This window comes from Anser anser (genome assembly GCF_964211835.1).
Source record: "Anser anser genome assembly, chromosome: 1".
NCBI classification, from domain to species: domain Eukaryota; kingdom Metazoa; phylum Chordata; class Aves; order Anseriformes; family Anatidae; genus Anser; species Anser anser.
Genome location: NC_139720.1, coordinates 23,901,149 through 23,924,344, shown reverse-complemented (window position 1 = coordinate 23,924,344; position 23,196 = coordinate 23,901,149). Strand labels below are relative to the sequence as shown.

At 41.3% G+C, this 23,196-nt stretch overlaps 2 protein-coding genes across 2 annotated transcripts in view; one reads left to right on the top strand and one right to left on the bottom strand.

Annotated features, from left to right (window-relative positions):
• Window positions 1–23,196, bottom strand: part of POT1 (protection of telomeres 1) — a 629,477-nt gene that overhangs the window by 62,323 nt on the left and 543,958 nt on the right. The gene's annotated exons all lie outside the window — the stretch shown is intronic.
• On the top strand, window positions 5,255–14,414 carry LOC310892799 (hyaluronidase-1-like). Its single transcript, XM_083821029.1, has 3 exons — window positions 5,255–6,244; window positions 12,425–12,514; window positions 13,668–14,414. Exons 1-3 carry the CDS (start codon window positions 5,327–5,329, stop codon window positions 14,094–14,096), a joined length of 1,437 nt encoding a protein of 478 aa, XP_083677155.1. The 5' UTR covers window positions 5,255–5,326; the 3' UTR covers window positions 14,097–14,414.

Here is a 23,196-nt window from a genome sequence, read left to right as displayed (position 1 = left end):
TGTCAACTAAACTACCTTTAAATCGTAGATGAAATTAGGTCTAAATCTACATACTCTCTCTGCTTCACTGCAACTTCTGCTTAAAATCTCTTTCCTCTTTTGTCATATTTTGTCATTATAGCTCTGGAGAAGTTACACTTGTTGCTTCAGAAATAGTAGAACAACTGACGTAGATCTCCCATTAGAGTTTCTCACCTGACAGGTGAAGAATGATAAGGAAAGGAGATCTCTGGAACATCAGCTGTTAATGAAAGTATACAGTAAAAGATTATGAAGCTTTACTAAATGCTTATTTAATGGAAGAAAGATTCTCTTTTTTTTTTTTTTGTCCATTGACATTCAACTCCATAGGCAGTCAAAACACTACAAATGTCCCCCTCCTGCAAAATAAACATGAATAGTGAATGTGTCCATAAAAATGAGCTGTTCATCCAGAAGCTATCAAAAATACTGGGCTTCAAGACCAGTTTAAACCTGTAGAAGATGAAAGCAGAATGGTATTATAGTTAAATGTATGGATTATAATTCTTTGAAAAGTCATCATATGGAGGAGTATAAAGTGAGAAGATGTGTTTGCCGACTCCTACTAAGTTGTGCTGGCTAGCTATCATATGACCAACATATGAATCATAATCTAAAGTGCCAGCCGTAACATAGTGTGTTATAGTTCAAAGAACCTTGGGATAATTAATAAAAAATGTCAGGGAAGCAGAACTGGTCACTTGGACACCGCCATTGGGCTGTATTGGGACCCACCTTGTGCAGACGGGTTTCTTTAGGGTGCAAGTCTATGTTTTTTACTATTTTTAAGATGTTTATTTTGAAAACAAAGTGTACAATTAAGATTTCCGGTTTGGCTGTTATCAGCTGTGTGGAAATGGAAATACAGTGGAATTCTGGCCAATAAACACAGTGGAAATAAGGATTGGGCTAAATTAAGAGCATTTGCTTGGGAAAATAAAATGTTTTCTTGTTTCTTTTTACAAAAATGTGGAAAAGAGTATGCAGAAACATACTTTCTTTTTCTAGTCAAGACACAGAAAATTTCACCGCACTTAATGAGGGATATATTGAAAACCAGCTATAACCTGCCTCATCCTGAACTGTATAGAGGAAGCTGAAGCAAATAGAAAACTCTATGTTATTTTGTGCAGTGAGAGCATGATCCAGACTGTCCTGACCGTGATACAAAATCTCATCAACTTCAATGGCTTGGTGATCAAACCCTCAATTCTTTCACTTATGAGGAATTCATTTTGTTTTTAGAATATAGAGCAGAAACACTGGGAACAGAATCTGCTCTGAAAATACTACAGTGCCTCAGAAAGTTATGTGCATCTTTGGGAAGTTAAATTAACCATGACAATATGTCATTAAATCAGAAAAATGGGATGATTTGAAAAAAAAGTTGATAATGAGCTTCAAGATGGAATCACTAGTGTCTGCACTCATTAAAAAATAGGGATTAAAGCAGTCCAATTAGTGCTCTTGCATGAGACTGAAAAGGTCATAGTCCAAAAAATCAGCAGAAAAAAATATAATAAAAGATGTTTTGTTCTTCTTTAGAGGTTCTTTCTTGCATTTGTGAAACAACAAATAATTTATTTTCCCCTTCTTTTCCAGAATTAAAGGCTTACCTTTTTCTTTGAAAACTTGCTTCACTTTATTTCAGATGACTTTTAGAAGCAAAAGTAAGCACTTGTAATTAAATTCCAATGTTCTGATAATATTTGAATTAATCATAGATTAATGCAACTGGATTGGAATTTTTTCACAGGACAATTTTTTAGGAATTAGCTCCATTTTTTTTCACCTCTCTTTCTAGGCTAACAGAGATAGCTGTGTAACTAATTCCATACAGCTCTAAATAAAGAACTCATAGTAACCTTGGGAGGTGTTAATTATTCACTGGGGGAGCCTGAATGACTGTCCTCGACCAGATCCCTAACTTCTAAACAGCTTCAACAGGATTACACAGATTTCCCTACCTGCCCTTATCATGGGATTCAGCTTGCAGATGCAGACACCTGCACGTCTGCATTTGAGCAAGGTGCCCAGGCTCCTTCACAACTGCAGTGAAGATTTGGTCAATATAGGCAACAGACCCTTGAGAATTGTTCAATACATCCTGAGATAAACACATTCATTTTATCATTTTATCACCTGGCGTGTTCTGGACATGGTCCTAGGCAACCTGCTATAGGTGACCCTGCTTGAGCAGGGGGCTCTGGACCAGGTAACCTCCAAAGGTCCTTTCCAATCTCAACCATTCTGTGGTTCTGAGATTTAAAGCCCTATCAAGGACGGTGACATGAATTGGCACAGAATTAAAAATGTAACTTGAAATTATCTTGCACTATTATATATTTCCTGGCCTATCTCTGTTCTGCTTTGTTATCTACAACGTTGTAATGCCTACGGGTATCATATCTAGACAAAAACTGTACCGTGTTAGTCATTAGTATATGACAAAATTACCCAATTATACGTACATAACATAAGACTGAACAAAATCAGCATTTGGACTGTGGGATAAAGCAGCTGTGGTATTTTCCTGGACCTCTTCTTACACAGAAATTCACTAAAGGTCTATTTTTTTTTCTTTCTTGTTGCTCTTTCTCTCTCATCTGAAGTATCACTTCTCAAAAAAACAAATCCTTGTTCATATCATGGGCTTGTTCTCAAAGCAATCCAGTTCGCATCCAAACTGATGTCAGTTTGCTGCATCGAAGAAGGAGTGTGAAGTACTGTGATGAATTCAACAATTTGTACAAAAACAGAGAGAATCTTTTCTGTTTGTTTGCTTGTTTGTTAGTTGTTGTTGTTGTTTTTGTTTTGTGTGTGTGTTTTGTTTTTAGCCTGTGATATTATTTAGATGATTATGTAGGACTGTGCAGAAAAACAGAGAAAAAGATACCAGTTGCAAGAGTTCTTTCCAGCAGCTGGAACTTGTTTGTTCCGACAGGTACACTTGTATATCGTACCAGCTTGATGGCCTGTAGCAATGGCCAATTTCACTCAAGGACGTTATCATTAATAGGATCTAAAGGATTGTGAGCAAAGTTTTAAAACTTGGGTGTTGAATCCGTATTTAGGCTTGCAAAGCCATCAGCTGAAGACTGAGTGAGGAAATAAAGGGAGTATAAATCTCATGCTTGCTATTGAGGGTTTGCTCCTGAGAACTGTGTTGTGGCTTGTTGCAGTCCTGCTCTTTGTGTGCTGCCTTGAGCTATCACTTAATGTAAATTGCCTTTGTCCACCCCTTATGAAGGTGCTCTTGAGCACTGGGCAGAGGGACTCAATCCCTTTCTAGGAATAAGGATGGAGAAACACAAGGGTAGGGACAGAGGAGAGACAGATTGTTCTGTAGGAGGTAAAAGGACAAAGTAGAGACCTAAGAGAAAGGCAGAATATCAGGAGAGGAGTGGTATATAGAAAAAGAAGTAGTAAATGTGGAGGATAGAATTGGGAAGAAAGGACAAATGACAGGGAGAGAAATCCTGTATTATATCTCTTCTGAGAGCCAACAATTTTTCAGAAAATGGAAAAAAGTTTTTTCTTTGATAAGTCTGCTGGCAGACTCGGATAGGGTACTTGCAGACTTCCTGTAGATTTGGTGTCCCACTACAGATTAAAAGTCAATATCCAAGGAATACAACCAAATCTAGCATTTAGGGTGGTACATTTGTTAATTTGGAAATTTCAAGTGCTGATTTGGAAAGTAAGAAACCTAGACTCCTCAGCTGTAACCTAATGGTTTATTAAAGGATGGGTAGGTGTGAAGAGTGCTCATTATCTAGGAGTTAAGTGATTAACTGATTATAACTGAGTGAGAAAATAGTAGGGGCAGGTGAAGCCAAGCTAATTACTGTGGGATAACTGGGAGTCCGAGTTTACAGTCAAGGAAAGAAGTCATTAAAAATGAACATGAAAATATGGAAATATCCAGGTTCAGGTCATTTCAAACTCATAAGACTAGTACATGAATTGAACCTGCAATGTAGACAGTGATTGCATCTTGATTGTAATTAATGGGAAGAAAATGGATAAACAGGTGAATGACAGATGATAACTGAGAGGATGAACCACATTGTAGTATAGATTCAGTAATGTTCATACGGAGAAACCATTTTTATGATCTCTGGATTGAAGCTGATATATCAGCTGGACCCAACCATGAAGTGTTTGGACATCAGACAATATGTACTGTACAAAGGAACCCAGATCACAAACCCAGCACAGAGCTGGGCTGTGCCTCTTGGGGAAGAGACAGGAGCAGGGGTAGGTTCTGGAGTAGCCAGCTGTGAGCAGCCCGTGAACATCTGCCCCATGGGGTGCCAAGCATGGACGTGGGTGCCCTGGGTACCAGCAGCCCTGCAGCACTGACAGCTCTCAGAGTACTGGTAATTCCTAAACCAGTGTGCTTTACAGCCAGAGGAAGCAAAAAACCCTGAAAAGAAAAATTAATATCAATAAGCCCCCACTTCTATACACTAGTTCCCCCTTTTAAATTTTTTTTTCCAAGCTGTAGGATGCTTTTCTGGCTAGTTCAGATCTGCTTGACATAATTTATTTTCTTTCACATATTGATATTTAATTTACTTTCAGTATAATAACTAGCTTAAGCCTTTAAGCCATTAATAGCTTCACCCTTCTAGACTGCAGATTGATTATTGTTCTGGCATCCATTCATTTAGAAAATGAAAGCTAATTCAGGGGTAGGTAACAATATACCGTTTTTCAGATGTGCTGAAAATTGCAGCATTTCTGAAATCTCTTGGTTAATCCATGTGAAGTAGATGTGCCTATCTTTTGTTTAAATTGCCCTTAATGTGGACAATAGCATACACAAATAATAAAGAAGGCCTCAGCCCCATTGTGATGATGCTCTAAGCAAGTCAGACTGGCTGTAGAAGATCTTACTTGGAAGCTGATATTTGAAATGAGCAACATGATCTTTTCTATACTGTTGTAAGTTATTCTCTTATTAACTAATTTCTTGTAGCATGTAAGTATTAAGGAAAGGTACGAATTGAGTGTGTTAAGTGTCTGGGTGAAGAGGAAAGCAAGAAAAGCCAAGCATCAGAGCACACTTCCAGAAAGTGAAGTCTGCTGAAAAGTCTTTCAAAGCACTCGAAATTAGTCTTCATTTTTCCAAGACGCAGTTTTGCATTTTCCTCTGTTTGCACCAAGTGTAACATTAACAAAAGCAAATCAAACCCAAAGACATCCCATCTGTCTCCAGGGTGGCTACTGACGTAAAATGTCTTCTCTCATTTTCGTATTCAGGGACACACCATAACAATTTCCCAGAAAACAGCGTACCATGGATCTTTGGATCAAACGGCTGGCAGTCACAGCACTGCTTGCAGTGGCTGGTGCTCAGCTGCGGAAGCAGGCGCAGGCCCCCCTGCTCCTGCACAAGCCCTTCATCGTGGTGTGGAACGCGCCCACCGAGCAGTGCAGGCTGCGCTACAAGGTGGACCTGGATCTCAGCATTTTTGACATTACGTCCAACACCAACGAGACTCTGAGTGGATCAAATGTCACAATCTTCTACCACACTCATTTGGGATACTATCCATACTACTCAGACAACGGAGATCCTGTGAACGGAGGGGTGCCCCAAAATGAAAGTATTATCAAGCACCTTAATAAAGCAAAGTCTGACATTGACTATTGCATACCCATGAAGAAATTCCAGGGACTTGCAGTCATTGACTGGGAAAACTGGAGACCCCAGTGGGACAGGAACTGGGGCAGTAAAAGCATTTACAGAAATAAATCTCTTGAGATGGTAAGGCGACAGCATCCTCAGTGGTCAGAGGACAAAATTAGGAAAGTTGCTAAAGAGGAATTTGAAAATGCTGGCAAGAGTTTCATGAACAACACCATCCTTCTGGCTGAACACATGAGGCCAAACGGTTTGTGGGGTTACTATCTTTACCCAGACTGCTACAATTACGATTACAAAGAGCATCCGCAAACATACACAGGAAAATGCCCAGCCATTGAGTCTTCCCGCAATGATCTCCTGCTGTGGCTGTGGAAGGAAAGTACTGCTCTCTACCCTTCAATATACCTGGATTATGTACTGAAGTCAAGTCCAAACGCACTAAAATTTGTTCACTATCGGGTTAAGGAGGCAATACGTATTGCCTCAATTGCTAGAAAGGACTACGTTTTGCCGGTTTTTGTTTATTCCAGACCATTTTATGCCTATACTTTTCATGTTTTAACAGAGGTAAGCACACAGACTTTTTTAGAAATGTAGAGATTAGAAACAGCCTTTTAGAAAAGGTACTTTCTAAAAGTTTTCCTTATATATAAGCATTTATGTAAGTTTTTCATATTTAATGAAAATATACCGCTCCATAAGAAAGCACTGTAGTCACCGTACAAAACGTTCCACCATTCAATAGTTAATCCTGCAGTGTTTCGGTATATTTCTGTAGGATAACATTGTATATTTTTAATTAGGGTAATTTAGAAAGAAAGTGCAAAGAAATCATTCCCTTAAGGAAGTAACTCATCCTGTTATTTTAATTCTTCAGGACAGCTTGTGAAATGAACTTGACAAATTTTTGTGAAGTTTAAAACTTATTAGTATAATAGAAAGGTAAAATTTCATAAGAAAGGAACCTCAGGGCTTTTTTGTTCCATTATCCAAGTGGAAATTCATTCAGTACAGAAATAAACCAGTCAAGTAAAGTGGTCCGGCCTGAAGTTCCTAACTCCTGCATGATGAGCGCTGGCCATTTCGCTTTCCAGAGGTACAACAAGTTCAAATGCCTTCTTGATCCAACATTCAGTGCTAACACTGTGAAGTCTTTCTAAGAAAGAAACTGAGTTTTTGAGTCATGCAATGTTTCTTCAACCAGCGATAAAGTGCAATGAATATACAGCTACCACCACAAGAAGGGGCAAGGGGAAAAGCAGCAGTCAGACCAGCAGGCCACAAGCTGCGTGTGGCTGCAGCTGGGAGCTGGGCAGGGGTGGCGGAGCCTCAGCAGCCTGAGAAGCCTTTCAGGGTGCTCCTAGGAAGCAGACGGCACATCGAAGCAACTGTGAATTCAGCCTGCCCCATTTTTAGCAACCGGTGGCTCTTTGCAGCTATTTTCTGCGTGGTGTGGAAACTGCAGGTCCTAGGTGTCTTGGAAATCATGTACAAACAGGCAAAGCCAGATCCCACTGAAGACAAGAAGCCTCTGGGGTCAGTACAGGCAGGATTTCACCCAGAATGCCTTCACTGAAGAGCTTAAAACAGGCCATGAAATAAATGAATAATCTACAAATGGTGGCCGTAATAATACATTTTATAAAATAAACCAGTCTCTTGATAGATATAAAAATACCACAAATGTTACAGAAAGGTATGAAAACTAACATGCTGTTACCAATTATGCACAAGTTCAAAATTTGTTCAAAATGTAAAGTTACTGTTTTACCTTAAACTGCTTTCTGAATAGTACAGTGGTACTGTGGTGCTCCTCGTAAGTTATACTCTTTAACTCAGTTTCTGTTTTTTTCAATTGCATACAGACATTTTTTATTAGATGATTTAAAGATCACTTTATAAACCAGCAGCCAGGGAAGATCCATGCATAGACGTAGAAACATCTTTGGGTTGCGCTCCACTCCATGTTAAGATATTTTAAATATCTTTTTTTCTAGATTTTAGACTGGACTGGAGTTTCTCATTTGACCCATGACATGCCCCAAAGTGAAGCTCACAAATCTAAAAACAAGGCATTAAACCCCCGAGTGCCAGCAACAGTGGGTGTGAGTGCAATAAGAAATGGAGCCAGTGTAGTATGATGAGAAATGCAGGCTAATGGGGACCTCAACTCTGACAGGGAAGGGGCCAGGAGAACCACTGCCCTGCCCCACTGGGCTGGACAAGAGTAGTGGCATTGTGGTCCAAAAGGAATAATAGGTGACACATTCAAGCTTTGCGTGTAATGCCTTCTGTACACAGTACGATAAATACAGTAAACATTACAGTGGGAGAAAACAGGAACAATGGTTGTGGGTGAGAGTCACTAGGGGAGAGGTACAGGTCTAGCAGACCTTCAGAAAGACACAAGGCACAGTTCCGAAGCTGATGCTGTAGCTGTGTCTGCTGTGCCTTTCACCTTGACTGTACTTGGAAATCAGGTGAGCTGTGCAGAAGGTATCTGAGAAACTCATCCTGCTTTTTTCCTTGGAAGCAATTTATAAATTGTGATTTGGGATCCCAATCATTATGAAAGGTTTCTGTATTTGCTAGAAATGCCTACAAGCAATTTGCCACCTGCAGGGCATTTAGAAATCTCGTCTTGACAATTCACTACTAACGGTGTGGGAGAGAGGAGTTGCACAGTAGCATCTGTGCTTCCTGCCTAGAAGACTGGAGTCATGAATAAAGCAGAATTATAAATAAACCAACAAATGATGAAAAAATGGATAGCAATTTCTCTCATTCACCTACAGATAGTCCTGATGATAGTCTCTGATGCCAAGGTGTGCATGTGTACAGAGGCCATTGCCATGCTAGGTTTGCAATACCATTCCTGAATACAGAAAAAGCATGTCTGAAACTGACACCATTCAAAATTTAAAAGAAAGATTACTTCTTTGTCTTTTCTCAACGTGTAACAAGGACTGACATCCAGCTTCCTCTCAGGCTCCCGAAGTGAAACAGCTCACCTCCTACTTTTTTAGTGGGCAACGTGGTGACTTGGCTGACCAAAATATGAAGAAGCATTGATAGGATCTGGAGTTTCCTCCTCTATGCCAAATCAGCTCTCTGCTAAGGGATAGTCCAGCATAATCCTAAGGATCTTTTGTTGTTGCACACTGCCTTTAGTAGCTGGAACAAGAACAAGCATCAGAACTATGATCAGAAGGAAAGGGGCTTTGTTGACTTGTTTATCTCTTGGAGAAATACCTGAGTGAAGCTGACCTGTAAAGTTGTGTCTTCAGGACAGCCCTCTATCATGGATGGATGAGGATCTGATACAAAGAGTGAAACAAGATTCCCCACCTAGACACATGCCATGATGGTCATATTTAAAATGATGACAAAAAATTTTTAAACTTGCATGTTTTATTCCTCATGAGAAAGAAGATTAGAAAGATTAGAAACAGAGGCCAGAAAACCTTCTTACCGGTTCATTTGTCTCCTTACACTCACATGGAAAAGCCATGCCAGTGAGCCCCACTAATGTCAGGCTGTATTGTGCTAGGAACAACATCAGCTTCAGTCCTGAAAGTGGAATGGCTGCAGGATGGACACGTGTCTGCCTCTCTTGGTGCTGGTGTGCCTTGCTCAGAGCTTCAGGGAGGCACCTCTCTGTGTCTCTAATTTGCCCCTCTCAGCAGTTACGAGAGTCATTTATGACTCCCCTTTCCCCCCCCCAAATATCCAAATGGGGGATGATGGGGGATGAGAGCTTTATTTTCTAACCAGGTTTGTGGCAGGGGAGAGTGGTGGTGGTGCCGTCTCAGTGCAGCTGGCTGGTGGTCAGAGCACGAAGCTGTCATCTCTCTGTTCAGGTCTCTTCCCAGCCTGCTCAGACTGAATCCAGGACCTTCTCAGTTTCTGTCAGACACCAGGAAAGAGTTAGGGAATCACTAGACCAAAAAGAACAAGTGTTTAAGAAAGAAAGGGAAAAGATGATACTATCTAGTGCTCATAGATTATTCAAAGAAGAGCCCTTCCGTGCTAAAGGTTTTTGAGGTACTTAACATGAATCAGTCATTCAGTGAAAGACATAGCTGTGCCTAGAAATGACAGTCAGAAACCTTCCTTCCTTCCTTGTGGGCAAGCGGTGTAATTATTAAGCTGAGCTAATCATAAGCTGTAGTCAGATTCACGCTTGTTTCTCTTGCTCTCATTTGAACCTTCATTTAATTGGTGCAAAGTGAAATGGCATCAGAAAGAGAAATGCTCCCCTCTAAGTGTTGTCTGTAACCTCACAGTGAAGATAACCCTCATGTACCTGGAGATAATGTACCTTTTAAGCATGAACAAGACAGAAAAAATCGTGTTATGCCTTTCTAATTCTCTTTCCTCCTGTGGAGGACTTCTACCACTTGGCCTTCTAAGGAATACCAGAAGAGGGAGGAAGTATAAGGAAGAAGGAGATTGTTTGAATGAAATCCCTACTGATTTGTACAGCATCTAATACCTGTGCAGGTGTTGTTAGTGTCCTTCAAGCATCGCTAGGGGAATGTGCCTTCCAATCAAATGTCACATTTTGGTCTTAGTCTGAGAAAAGTGCTTAGTTTCTCAGCATTGGCAAGGTGGTGATTCTAGGTGTGCACAAAGGTGGAAGCTTAGGTGCTTTGGGAACTTCATTTGTGAAATTACCTGTGCCAATAGACTTCACACATCCAAAGGGGAACTTCAAGGGTCATGCTCTTGAATTTTGCTATTTTGTATCTATATGAATCATACACAAAATGCTGAAACACTTTTGTGTTTAAAAACCTAAACTATTTTGACAATTAACAAAAGAAAGCTGTGGAATATGAGAGAATCAAATCTGGATTTACTGACTTGTAATCAAGCACCTAAATCCCAAAGCATATTACTTACAAAATCTCTATTTTGCGTTTTGCTCAGATCTTAGTCCATCCAGCAATGCTAACTGTCTATTGATTATTTATTTTGGATGAATGAAAATGTTTCATTGATTTGTTAATGCGTTAGTGCTAAATCACTGAACCATTGTTTGCCTAACATCCAGCCTTTGTATCTGGGTAGTCTTTATAAAATGTTTTGTAGATAATAAAAGCTTAGGAGCCCTCATTACCAAGAGGTCAGGCTATATTTCACATTCTTTTCACATTTGATATCTTGACTTTTAATTCACATACTTTTTTTTTTTTTTTTAACAGATAAATTAATTCCTGTAGGAAGAAAACCACTAGAAAATAACACCTTCAGCACACACTACTCTAATTTTACAAAAGTATCACCAGGCTATATACTTTTAAGAGTATTGCCTTTCTCTAAAAGACTGTTTGCGTGATCAGCAACAACATGATCTTCAGGCAAGACCAACTATACGCTGTATCACTCTGAGCCCTGCAGTAGGCAAGCTCTGCTCTTTCAAATTTTGCAGGTTTTCCTGCACTGTTTTGTCTGACCTCCAGCTAAGGCTCAAAACTACTGCTCACTACAACTCCCTGTCATAGTCTTGAACTCTTCAGCAGAATCTCCTTTTTCCAGTGTATTTGTTTATGCCTCCTTGTATATCTCTTGGGCCATCCATGTTTCAGGAATGGGAACTCCTTGCTATGCTCTGGTAGATCAACAGGCCCACTTAAAGAGTGAAATAAATTATTTAGTAGCGATTTGCAATAATAACACAGGTCTTACACTCCATGAGTTTGTATTTCTAAGGTCCATGACCATACTGTGATAATTTGGCTGTTTTCTTGTACTGTTTTCTCTTAAGAAGAGATTAAAAGACTGTATTGAAGACCATCAGTAACTTTTTAAAGGAATTTGCTCCTTTTTTTTTTTTTTTTTTTTTTTACAGAAACAAGAAAGATTGTAGAATCTGTCCTTGCAAACACTGATGATCAGGAATTACTCAGTAATCAAGTACTGTAGGTAGAAATGATTTTAAATGTAATTGGTCATGCCTTGATATACGGGGATGGAAGAAGAACTTTCCTCCCTACTTTGTAAGATTTAATCGCATTTCTCTTGACACAGTATTCACAGTTTCAGGGAATGGTTTCAAGATCCATGGATGGTTCATTGCTATATCGTTGGAAAGGCACCAGTGACTCCTGTGCTACACACAGTCTATGTTATGGTGGAGCTGCATTACTGCTAGTTGTGATGATTTGACTGCATATTGGTACAGGTCTAAAAGTGGACATAGTTAAGTCATTAAATGTGTGCTTTCTTCCCATTTGGGATAAAGAAGCACAGGGAGCTGCTTGTGTTTCAACAGTGTGTTTCCTGGAATAGCAGTATTCGTGCTGGTCTGAAGAGCAGCACTGTAACTGGTGTGGCTAATGCAGCACAAGTTAGGCACCTGCTTAAAGCCTATCAGTTGCAACGAAGCACTGCAGGAACAGTCCAATGACATGATCATACTCAACATCACTTGCCAAAATGGTGTCTGCATATGGTAATCATTCAAAGACTGGTAGATAAAACCTACCATTCAACTCATACGCCACCAGTTTGGTTGGAGGACCCTTTGTGAATACATTCTAAAGACTTTTTTATTTACTAGTCCCACTCATGAATAAAACCCCGTCCAAACAGTGGTTTTATTGGGAAGAATATACTACAGGATCATTGTCTCCTCTGGGGGAAAAAAATGATGCCTGTATCCTAATGCTTTTTAAAATTATTATTATTTTTAGTTTTAGGTTTGTGTCTTTGTTTTCTGACTTTTTTGGCCTTCTTTTGCAGACTGATCTGGTCAACACCATTGGTGAAAGTGCAGCTTTGGGAGCAGCTGGAGTTGTTCTCTGGGGCAGTATGCAATACGCCAGCTCAAAGGTAGGTCTTATTGGTTTATTAGCACTTAGGAATCACTTCAATACCTTTTCTCTACCACCATACCCTTCATAGTACCTATCTATCATTATCATAGTCACCGGCCTACTGTTGAGGCTGAAGGCTCGGGATTACTTTAAGGTTTTATTAGTTCTGTGCTTTAGTTAGGCTGAGAGGTCCCATTGCTTCAGAGCACATTGATCCAAGCAGGCCATTTGTGCCAGCATGCGATAATGAGTCTAGATTAGAAAATAGACATGTTTTGAAGCAATAGCATACAAATGTAAACACAGCTTGTTTACAGCATTCTTCTTCATAGCTATGGCAGTTTGTACAGACCCAGGGAAGGAATGGGGTCTAGAGGGGGAGTTTTCTCTGGTCACAAGTGGAATTTGTGTTGAAATGGCAGATAGAAAAGAAAGCTGCTAGAAAAGAAATGGCTTACTTAGCCCTCCCAGGTTCCTCGGGCATTCACAAATCCTTCCTGAAGTGATGGAGGGAGCAGGAAGCTGCACTGGGGTTTTGTAGGGGGCATGGCAGGCTAGATCCCCCTCCTCTTCCATCCTGAACCCAGGCTGGGCTTTGGTTCCATTCCCTCTCTGCTTTTCATGCAATTTGCTGTCCTGCTCCTGAAGTCTCTGGGAAAGCACCACTGACTTCAGCAGAGGTGTAGGGAAACCATCTAGAGCTTCCTAGCTGCAACTTCTGTGCTGATTTCTGAGAATGATGTAGCTCCCAGTAAGCTGAAGGAGTTGGAGAAAACAGGACCAAAGCAGTGACTCAATATGTGCTTTAAAACCTATTAATCACACACATTGCTCCTTGTCAGCAGTTACCAGATATCTCCACTTAAAGAACAAGCTAGTCTCAGATCAGAGAGATCAGAGTCATATCGATACATCTCCAGTCAAACACAGTATGTTGCTACCAAGCACCCAAACAGCGAAAATAGTAAAGGTCAATATTTTGCCAATCTTACCCGTGGAAGTAATCTCACTTAAAACAATCAATTACTCCAGTATGTAAGTCCAACATATTTATCTCAAGAAGTTACTGCAGCCAAGAACAGTTTTGTACTAGTATCTTCTTAATTATATGAAATTTGGACATAATGCTAGCTACTGATTAATGTGTCATGGTCTTTTACTTCCTATAGGAGAGCTGTTCAACTGTGAAACGATATATTGACGGACCCTTGGGACATTATGTCATTAATGTGACCTCAGCAGCCAAACTCTGTAGTAAAGTCCTGTGCAAGAAGAACGGAAGATGCATCCGCAAAAACAGTGACTCTTCTGCTTACCTCCATTTGCCACCCACTAACTTTAAGATTCGAGTCCGTCACTCAGGGAGAGGTCCAAGATTGCAGGTGACTGGTAAACCGAGCCTGGAGAATATAGAAGCCATGAGGCAGAGGTTCATGTGCCAGTGTTACCAAGGATGGACGGGAATATTTTGTGAGTTGCCTGACCAAAGGCTAAAGGAGCACTGGGCTCACATTGTGTTGAGTAGATCGAGAAAACGAAAGCTTTATGTCTTTCTCTTAGGAGCCATACAGCTTCTTCTGCTTTATACTGCATACTAAACTCTTCTGAGGCAGTGCAAGGAAATAAGAAACGGTGCCACTAGGAATTCCATTTTTTAGCAAGTTTTTTTTACAAAGGGGAGAGACATTGTTGATTAAATAGGTTTACGCTGTTTTGTTCATGTCCCAGGCCTTCTGCAATATCTCCAGACATTAAACATTTTTCAGGCAGCTCCTTTTTGACCAACTCCTTTACTCATGTTTTAAGCAGATAAAGCTTTTGCTGCTACAGTGGAAAATTTATCTGAGTAAAAGGGTTGATTAAGCCTGTATAAAGATTCATCCATGTAGAAGCTGAAAAAGGGACCCAGAGTCTCTTTATTCCAGGGCTGGATGATTTAACTTATGTTGGAAAAATATTAATGTAGACCAGGGATCCCAAACCATTCACTGCAGATCTTGTTGAAGTCAAATGGCATTTTGCATGAGCAGCAGCACGGTCCCTGGATCCACGGCCACCACAACTCACTGATCCCAATGCTTCTGCATGGAGCATGTAAAGAGCACAGATGGTTATGTAGCAGTGCGTACTTTTAAAAAATGTGTATTTCAGTACTTCGAGGCCTAATTTGTGTCTTGTTACTTCTAGTGTTATCAGTATGTCCAGTGGTAGTTTTGTGCCATCAGTTTCAAAGGTAGTTTGGCTGAAAATCTTTGCAATTACCAGTAACTGGGTCAAATGTTCATTTTGCCACAAGCGCCAGTCAACCAGCGGAATGTATACGTGTTTAGGTTAGGGGCTCCTGAGCCTGGAGATTTGTGCTGGCGCTTTGCAGCATTCCTGTGAAGGAAGACAAAGGGAGAATGCTTCTCCTTTCCTCTGAGCCCTTGGGAAGCAGGCAGTCTCGTACTTCCTCTGCCTCACTGCTTGGTGTCACTGGTCCCTTTGGGGTTGCTTTCTGCTCTGCTAGCAACATGGGTCTGGTAGCTCTGCTCTTGTACAGCTGTTGTTCAGTCACCCAGCAAAGCTGGTCAGTGGCTGGAAAACAGAAGCAGGCTGACTGATCCCACTGTTAGCATGTGTCTCCCTTATGCAGGAGAGGGAGAAATTGAAGGACTTTACTGACAACATTTTGGCTTGCAACCTTCATTCAGATTTAGACGGGGACCCCTTTGGAGGCTCTGTAGCTTAAAGAGTCCCTCATTATTGGATAATATAGCATATATAAAATGCCATCCTGTCACAGTCAGGTTGTAGCGTGTTAATTTGTTATTAGGTATTCATTGGTCCATGCTCATGTGTGAACAAGTATATTTCACCAAAAACATATCTACCTTCTACACAGCCTTTCCGTGTAACAAACAATGAATGCCTTCATTGAATTGATGTCAAAACCAAGAAATTCCCTACATTTCTCTGTGACTTAGGCAAGATACTGAAATTTGTTTTGAGGCTGTCATATGGTGGGTTCAACTGAGTGCTGTTCCAGAGCATGATATGCATTAATAAAGGAGAAATACATATGTAGGTCTAAGACTTTTTTTTTTTTTTTAACCATGAATAGTGACTGTATTGATTAGTTATGGCCAGATGTCACTGTTTCCTACACAGTATCCCACTCTGCAGCAATTTCCTTAAAGTCAGCAGGGCTATGTGAAGAGGATACTTGACATATACTGAGGGGAGGCCTCATGGCGGCCTGCAGCTCCCTCACGAGGGGAGCGGAGGGGCAGGCGCTGAGCTCTGCTCTCTGGGGACAGCGACAGGACCCGAGGGAACGGCATGGGGCTGGGACAGGGGAGGGTCAGGCTGGGGGTTAGGGAAAGGTTCTGCACCCAGAGGGTGGTCGGGCACTGGGACAGGCTCCTCAGGGCAGTGGTCACAGCACCAGCCCTGCTGGAGTTCAAGAAGCATTTGGACTGTGCTCTCAGACACACGGTCTGATTTTGAGGTGACCCTGTGTGGAGCCAGGAGTTGGACTCAATGATCCTTGGGTGTTCATTTCAACTCAAGATATTGTATGGTTCTGTGATGTCTCTATGGATTACAATTTGCCATGCTGTTTCACATTCTTTGTAATCTCCTGTTATCTCTAAACATTTCTTCATAGTAACCCCTCAAAAAATAAAATAAATTCAAAAAACATAACAATAAAAAACCCTTTATTTGGTTTGGCAAGACCAGTTTCACAGCTGGTGTGAACTATGATGGTCTGACTCACTCCAGCCTCATAACAGATGCTCAGACTCACCCAGCTCATAACAGACCTGCAGTGAATATTTTAAGGCCACAATGATCCCCTTAAATCCAGACACTGAAATGGGACTGACTTCAGTTAAATAGAGACTTATTGTTAGCTATAGTGTTTGAGTAATGACTCTGTAATGACTTGTGCTGAGAAACTACAGGAGAGATTTGCCACTGATCTTTTACTTTGCAGCATGCCATAGCAATAGATGACAGAAAAATGAAGGTAAAAAACTTCCCCGTTTTGCTGTGAGAGAAGAGGGATTAGAATTAAAGTTTAGGAAAACTGAAAGTTGTTAACTGTGGCTTCAGACTGAAACTAGGGTGTTTATACAAACGGTAAAAACGCTGTGGGTGAATTGGAAGTAATCCCAGGTCAGTCTGAGATGTATATACGCTATCAGAGTTGACTGGCTTACTGAGTCCATAGGGTTCTGTCAGTTTATGTCAGTTGTAAATTTGCCCAATGGCTCTTCCTCAGTCTAGGTTATCATTTCACATGGAGGAGTGTATGAGGTCTGTGGTAGTAGATACAAAGGATCCCAGATACAAAGATCTCTCATCACCACGTTGCCTTCAGCAGAGTTCCCTGGGTAAAACCAAAACCAGAATTTGGCCTGGGCTCCATGGTATTTTTTGGTGGAACCATGCATTTAAGTGAATGTAATTATATAGACTTTTTGTATTTCAGCTAGTTAAAGCCCCCCCCCCCCCTTTTTTTTTTTTTAGAACAAAATATTTACCATTCGGCAGTGTCCTTGGAAGCTCTGTACGATGGCAGCTGTCAGTGGTAGGGTAGGAGACAGCTGAGCTGTGCTGCTGACTGGGACGGGCAGAGGCTGTGCGACTGCAAGGGCTCCCACAGCTTGCATGCTCCTATGTGTGACCACCAGCTACACACGCAGTACCAAAACTGGGATGCATTTCATCCCTTTAGCCCTGGTGAATATGCTGTAGGTCACGTATAAAAACAGCATGGTCCTGACTGTGCCCTGTACTGGGGCAGGTGCAGGATGGGCTTGTGCAAGGTTGTCTGGAGCCTGATGCCTGGCAGGACCACAGAGGATGCACCACCCTGCAGGGCCTGTTGGCTGGCTGCCACGAAAGCAAGGGGGTCCATAGACCCCTCTGCTCCCATCCCTTCTTTCATGTGTACTTTGTGCTCATCAGAGGCCTCAGCACCCATCCAGTGAAGTGTTAACTGATATGCTGTATTTCTACTTTTCCCTTTTATGTGAAGAAATGTGAAATATGGTAATAACCTTGGTAATGAGATTTTTTTTATCCTCTATTACCATTAAATTAATAATAGTCTTCAAAATAAGGGGTGGACTAATTGACAATATGGGTCAGAACACTGAAATCAAATTCAAATGAATAGACATTCTTGCAAATCCCAGCTACCTGGAGGGTAGGGGAGCTGTATCTTTTTTTTTTTTTTAATTTCATTGATGCTTCCACACAGTATTATGTAGTTACAATCTTACCAATTTATTTCTTAATAAGGCTCTTCTCTCTTTGATGGTACTTGTGATCTAATCAAACTCCAGATGCTACTGTAGTACAAATAATGAATTGCAAGTAGAGAAAGACTTTCAAACGCATTTTTGATCACACCTATTTGCAATTGTTGTGGTAGGTCTTGCCTGATCATTCTGGTACCTATAATTTTACAAAGATTTATTTTCTGTCCCAGTTGTATAGTCCAGTCTTTGGAAATACACAATCTGATGTCTCTCTGTGATAGAATTATTTGGAGGAAGGAGAGTTTGAAGCAGGAGAGAATTGTGCTCTAAGCCACATGATGATGTCCTTAAAACCAGCTCATAAAGAATAATTGATCCTGGGAGGTGGGATTTGATTCCCTGAGATCATAGGAACAATCATTTTCTGCATATGATCTGGAGCACCTCTGCTTCAAGATGCTGTGTACTCAGACCCCATAAGTTTCTGTAACTCTTCCAAAATGCTGACCTGTAGAGTTCTCTAATCTTCTGCCTCTTGTAAGAGAATAAACAATACCAACAGAAGCACAACTGTCAGATCTCCAGCTTTTCTTAAATTTGCCAATTTAATATTGCAAAATTTTGAAAGCTGGGGAAATTTATTCCTTTTTATCTCTCACTACTGTGTAAATGTACATGCAAAGCAATGGAAACATTTGTTTTCAAAGTCATCTCATTAATACTAGGTCACTGTTTGTTCTGGTGATAAAGACACCTGCTTTGTGCACCCAGAAATCTTAGTAATCAGCAAAAATAAATAAAAAATGAATAGGTAGACAAATTATTTTTCAGAAGGGCAGTGATCTCCTACACTCAATTCATCCTGTGCTTGCATTGAAGTTGAATGAATGCCGTTGTGCATACATCTGTTCCATGCTGGGCTTTCTATTTCTGTATGCTGTCTCTTTTCCATGTCTGGAAATGTAGCTAGCACCAACCTTTGAATTACAAAGCTTGAATGATCAGTAGCAAAGCCATGTGAAAAGCAAGAAATAGGTAGCGTTACTTCAGCAGGGTATATTGTACTCTGTAAAATGCAGTTGCATGTTCTGAGCAACTAATGGAAAGTGAATTAAAATCACACATCATGTGTAATAAGAAGACGTATGAAAGATTTTTGCCAAAGAAACTTTGATACACTTAAGACACTGTGGCAGGCACAACTGCTTTTGTGTTTACGTTTCGGGAAAAGTAATTTCCTGTCAATCTGTGCCGGGCTCAGAGAGTGGGAGTATTTGCAAACACAGGTTACTCTAAAAATAAGTTGGAAACGATATAGTTTTGTACACTTCGAAGAACAATACAGGCTGGGAACAGTACAGCTTCTCAAAGACGAAAATGCAGTCCTTCAAAAAAAAAATTACAAAGAAAAACAATGTCACACACTGTTTAATGAGATTAAAGCCACTAGCTTGTTCTCACTCAGCAAAGGCACTGCACATTTTCCACATACCATTGCAGGCAACAATAAGGAGCATTTGGAGGTCAGATTAGAAAAGAGGGGGGAACTTTTTGGTAGCTTCAGAAAGTTTGGGATTTAATTCTGCTGCATTTAATAGCTGCAGCATACCAGTTTATTCCTTGTTTAATGTCACCAGAATAATTCCGATGTATTATTTTTTTTCTGATTCAGGAAATACCTCATTTAGCATGCAATAAGAAAACAAAAGAACATGCATACATGTGTACACATGACTGAACATACACACGTGCATATTATGATATATGTGTCTGTATGTGTCTGTATGTCTGACTTTGCCCCAGAAGAAGCAGAACAGCGAAGACGGGTGCGAGGTTTTGTTTTCTGTCTTGTGGGAACAAACTGGGAGGCGGTTGCATAACCTTATAGCTTGGCACGTATGGTCCCTGCTGAGGTGCAGATTATGTCCATTATGTAACCGAGTTTATACAGGAAGCTGACAGCATCTAACAAGCTAAAAATAAGCAGACTTCTGTAATTTCAAAGGACAATATTTTAGACCTCTCGTGTGGCTGCTTCTCTTTCAGCAATAAAAGTGGCCTTCTTAGACATTTTATTTATTTTTTGTCTAGCATGATATTTTATCACACTGGCAGCCTGTTTTCTCAGAGAGGCAGAGCTCCTTTCTCATTTTTCCATTACAGCACAAACTCTTCTGTTTTTCATTTAAGAAGCCCTGTATCTGTGAGAAGCAAAGCAGCCCAGGGTATTGCTTCTGCTTTTTCTCTTCAGATAGCCAAGCAGTCTGACATTTGTGGGCAGCTTTTGGAAAAACGATGTTTGTTTGCACACCAGTAATAAACTTCTCAGACAATTAGACTGCAGATTATTAAGAGCATTTTTTATATTGCTCCTTCAAAACCTGGGTTTTCGGTACAGAACAAAAAGTATTTAGTTTATCCCTTACTGAACTTGCTCCTTACTTTGGCTGCAGTTCCATTTCCCTCTGGTAGGAGGGTGTTATGCTATGGAAATCCTCCAGGACCTACAAGTCAGCCCTTGACTGCAGTAAGGACAACGATGTACGGGTTTTCCTAAGCTGACATTTGCCTTCAAATCAAATTATCACTGCTGTCCCCCCCATGTATGGCTGCTTATGCATCTCACCATGTACATTGGAAGTGATCTTCGATACGTGTATTAATGCTGGGGGAATCAGCCTGTCATTTCTGCCCATGGTTCCCGATGGACATGCAGACACACAGGCTCACGCCAGGCGTCTCCATCACCATGCTGGGCTGCCTCGGCTCAGTGGCCACGGGGAGGACATTTGCCAGTTCACGTGCTGGGAGAAGGCCCAAGGCCTGTTGGCTGTTTGCTGTGGGACTCCCCTGTGTGAGAATCCAGCGGCACCTCTGATCTTCCTCCTGCCCCCTCGTCACCCTCACTGGGCTGCAGTGGGAGCCATCGGGTGCACTGCACCCAGGCCGGGTACAAGCTGGCTGAGGTGGGCTTGGGATGGAGGCAGTGCCAGTGCGTGCCACCTCGCTGCTCTGTCACAGGGTCTTCTTCAAACGTGGTGAAACTGAGCCGTGCACAAAGATCCTGCAAAGTCCTTGAGTAAGCGAAGCTGATCACACGGGGTTAATTTGCACAAGCATGATCTGAAGCCCTTTGGAAAATTTGGACTTATACACAGATAAGTGTTATTTTCTTAAATATCTGCATTGAACTTTGTTTTGTGGAATTTGGACAACATTTCTATTTATCCTAGAAGTAGGGAGAAATAAGACAAACTCTTCCTGGGCCTCTGTAGCAGCTGAGGTACTGATGCATCTTGATTTGGAAGGAATAGCAATCTGTGAGTACCACTGCTGCATTTGTACCTCAGCAGCAATACTCAGCTTCAAGTACACTTGAATCAAATCCTGATAATAAACTGACCTGATTGCAGTGAAGATGCTAACTTGAGTGGTCATTACCCTGCTTTTGATAGCGAGTACTTGATTCGTGATTTTCCAGCATGCAATCTCTTATTATTTTTGTTGTGATTTCCCCACTCTTACAGGGGCACAACCCCATCTGATTTAAGATGGTACACGATCATTCGTTTGCAGTAGGTGAAAACCAGACGTGAAATATTCACATTTGCCTTCCTCATCCTCAGATTTTTCCTTTTAGGCTGGCACCGGTCCATTAGTTCTTAGCAGTCGCCAGCTGCTGCAAGGATAGTCTGCAGCAATTCCTTCAAATCCCCTCTCTGTGCTCCCTTCGAAGCAGCAGGTCATACGGCTGCAGACGAGAGCTAGATCGAGAGGCTGCACCAGCACTCCACTGGTCAGTCTCATTAGATTTGTTCAAAGTCTCCTGCTCGAAACCAATCCATACATGAGGCTTATCGGGGTTTACACAATTCCTGTCTTAAAATAATTGCAATAATCCCTGGGATTGACAACACTGAATTGTTGTATTCCCTCCAAAAATAACATTTAGTTCTAATGTAATAGCGGTGGGGGGGTTGGGGAAAGAATCGGATGCCTGTTTTATTTTTGCTGTTGCGTTACAGTTATTCTGTAGGAGTGGGAAGAAAGGAATGTCACCCGAATGTGCTGGGTGTGAGCTGTAATCACTGCTGCGAGCATGTGGGTGTTTGTTCTGCACGGTCCAGGGGGCCGGTCTTATTCCGGTGCAAACGCAAAGCAACTCTGCTGGGCTTGCGGGAAAGCTGGTGGGAGGAAAGTCAACTCCCTGCTGTTGTGCCGGGCTACCCTTTTGTTTAATTTCTGTGAGAAGATATGCTCAGAACAGCAAAACTTTTTTTTTTTTTTTTTTTTTGGTTAGGATTTACCATACCACTGAATCAGGAAAATGGAAAGAAGAAAACTGTTTCTTAAGGGAATCAGTTCAACACAATTTAAAATGCTATGAGTAATAATAGTAAATCAGCAAAAAACTGTTGGTATTTGCTCTTTTCTCTCAGTAGCCTCAGAAATGCAGGAAAAAAGATGGCAATAACACACCATAAAGACCATTTCTGGTCCAAAATTGTTCTCTGTCCGCACTGTGTGGATACATGATATGCTCTGGCAAGTGAGGGAGCTCCCTGAAGAGGGAAAGCCCAAGCAGTTGTGATGTCTTAAAATGGTCTTCCACAGTGTTTTTACTGCATCCTTAAGTCAGGGGGCTGCCTATGCTGTGCTGTATCCTCCAAGAACATCTGCTAAACCTGGGTCTGCGCGGTGTGAGTATTTTGAACTACAGATAAATGAGCAGTGTGGCAGGAAAGCTGGGCATCCTGGGAGTCAGAGATTAAGCTAACTCCTGACCACAGGCTTCATGTCTCGTGGCTGATGTACCCTCAAAGAATGTAAACCTCCTTTGCTTTGCACATAGTGTAATCCTTACAGTTTTCTAATACACTATCGCATGAAGGCAGGGTGATAAGACTGCAGACCAGTCAGGCTATTCCAGGATTCAGGCCATTATGTTTATTCTATAACATAAGTATCCTGACTCTAGCTCCCAGTGCAAAGGCTACTCTCTTTGGAAAAGAGAGTTACTGGAAAACCTTTGGGCTTAAAATGGGGAAAATTGTGGTATGGAGCACTGGGAACCTTGCCAGGCTGGACCTAGGCCAAAGAAGCCCTTTGATTATTTCAGTGTATATCAGAAATCGACCGTCACTGGTATCTAGAGCATCATGGAACACAAAGCCAAGCATTAAGACTGATTTTATGGATGTTTCAGTGGGCCATTAAATCAATCCGTCAAACCAGCTGCCTCTTTGCTAGGGCTAAGCATGAGCCTAATCTCCCAGGCTGGGCTACTGTCAGGTGTGATTGTCTCCAGACGAGAGACATCTGTGCAGCATGAACCAGAGGAAAAGTAAATGGCATAAGGGCACTTGATCAATTTTCTTCATTTTCCATATTCAGGACTCTAGATATCTAGCAGACCACCAGACTACAAGCAGTCTTACATAGATAA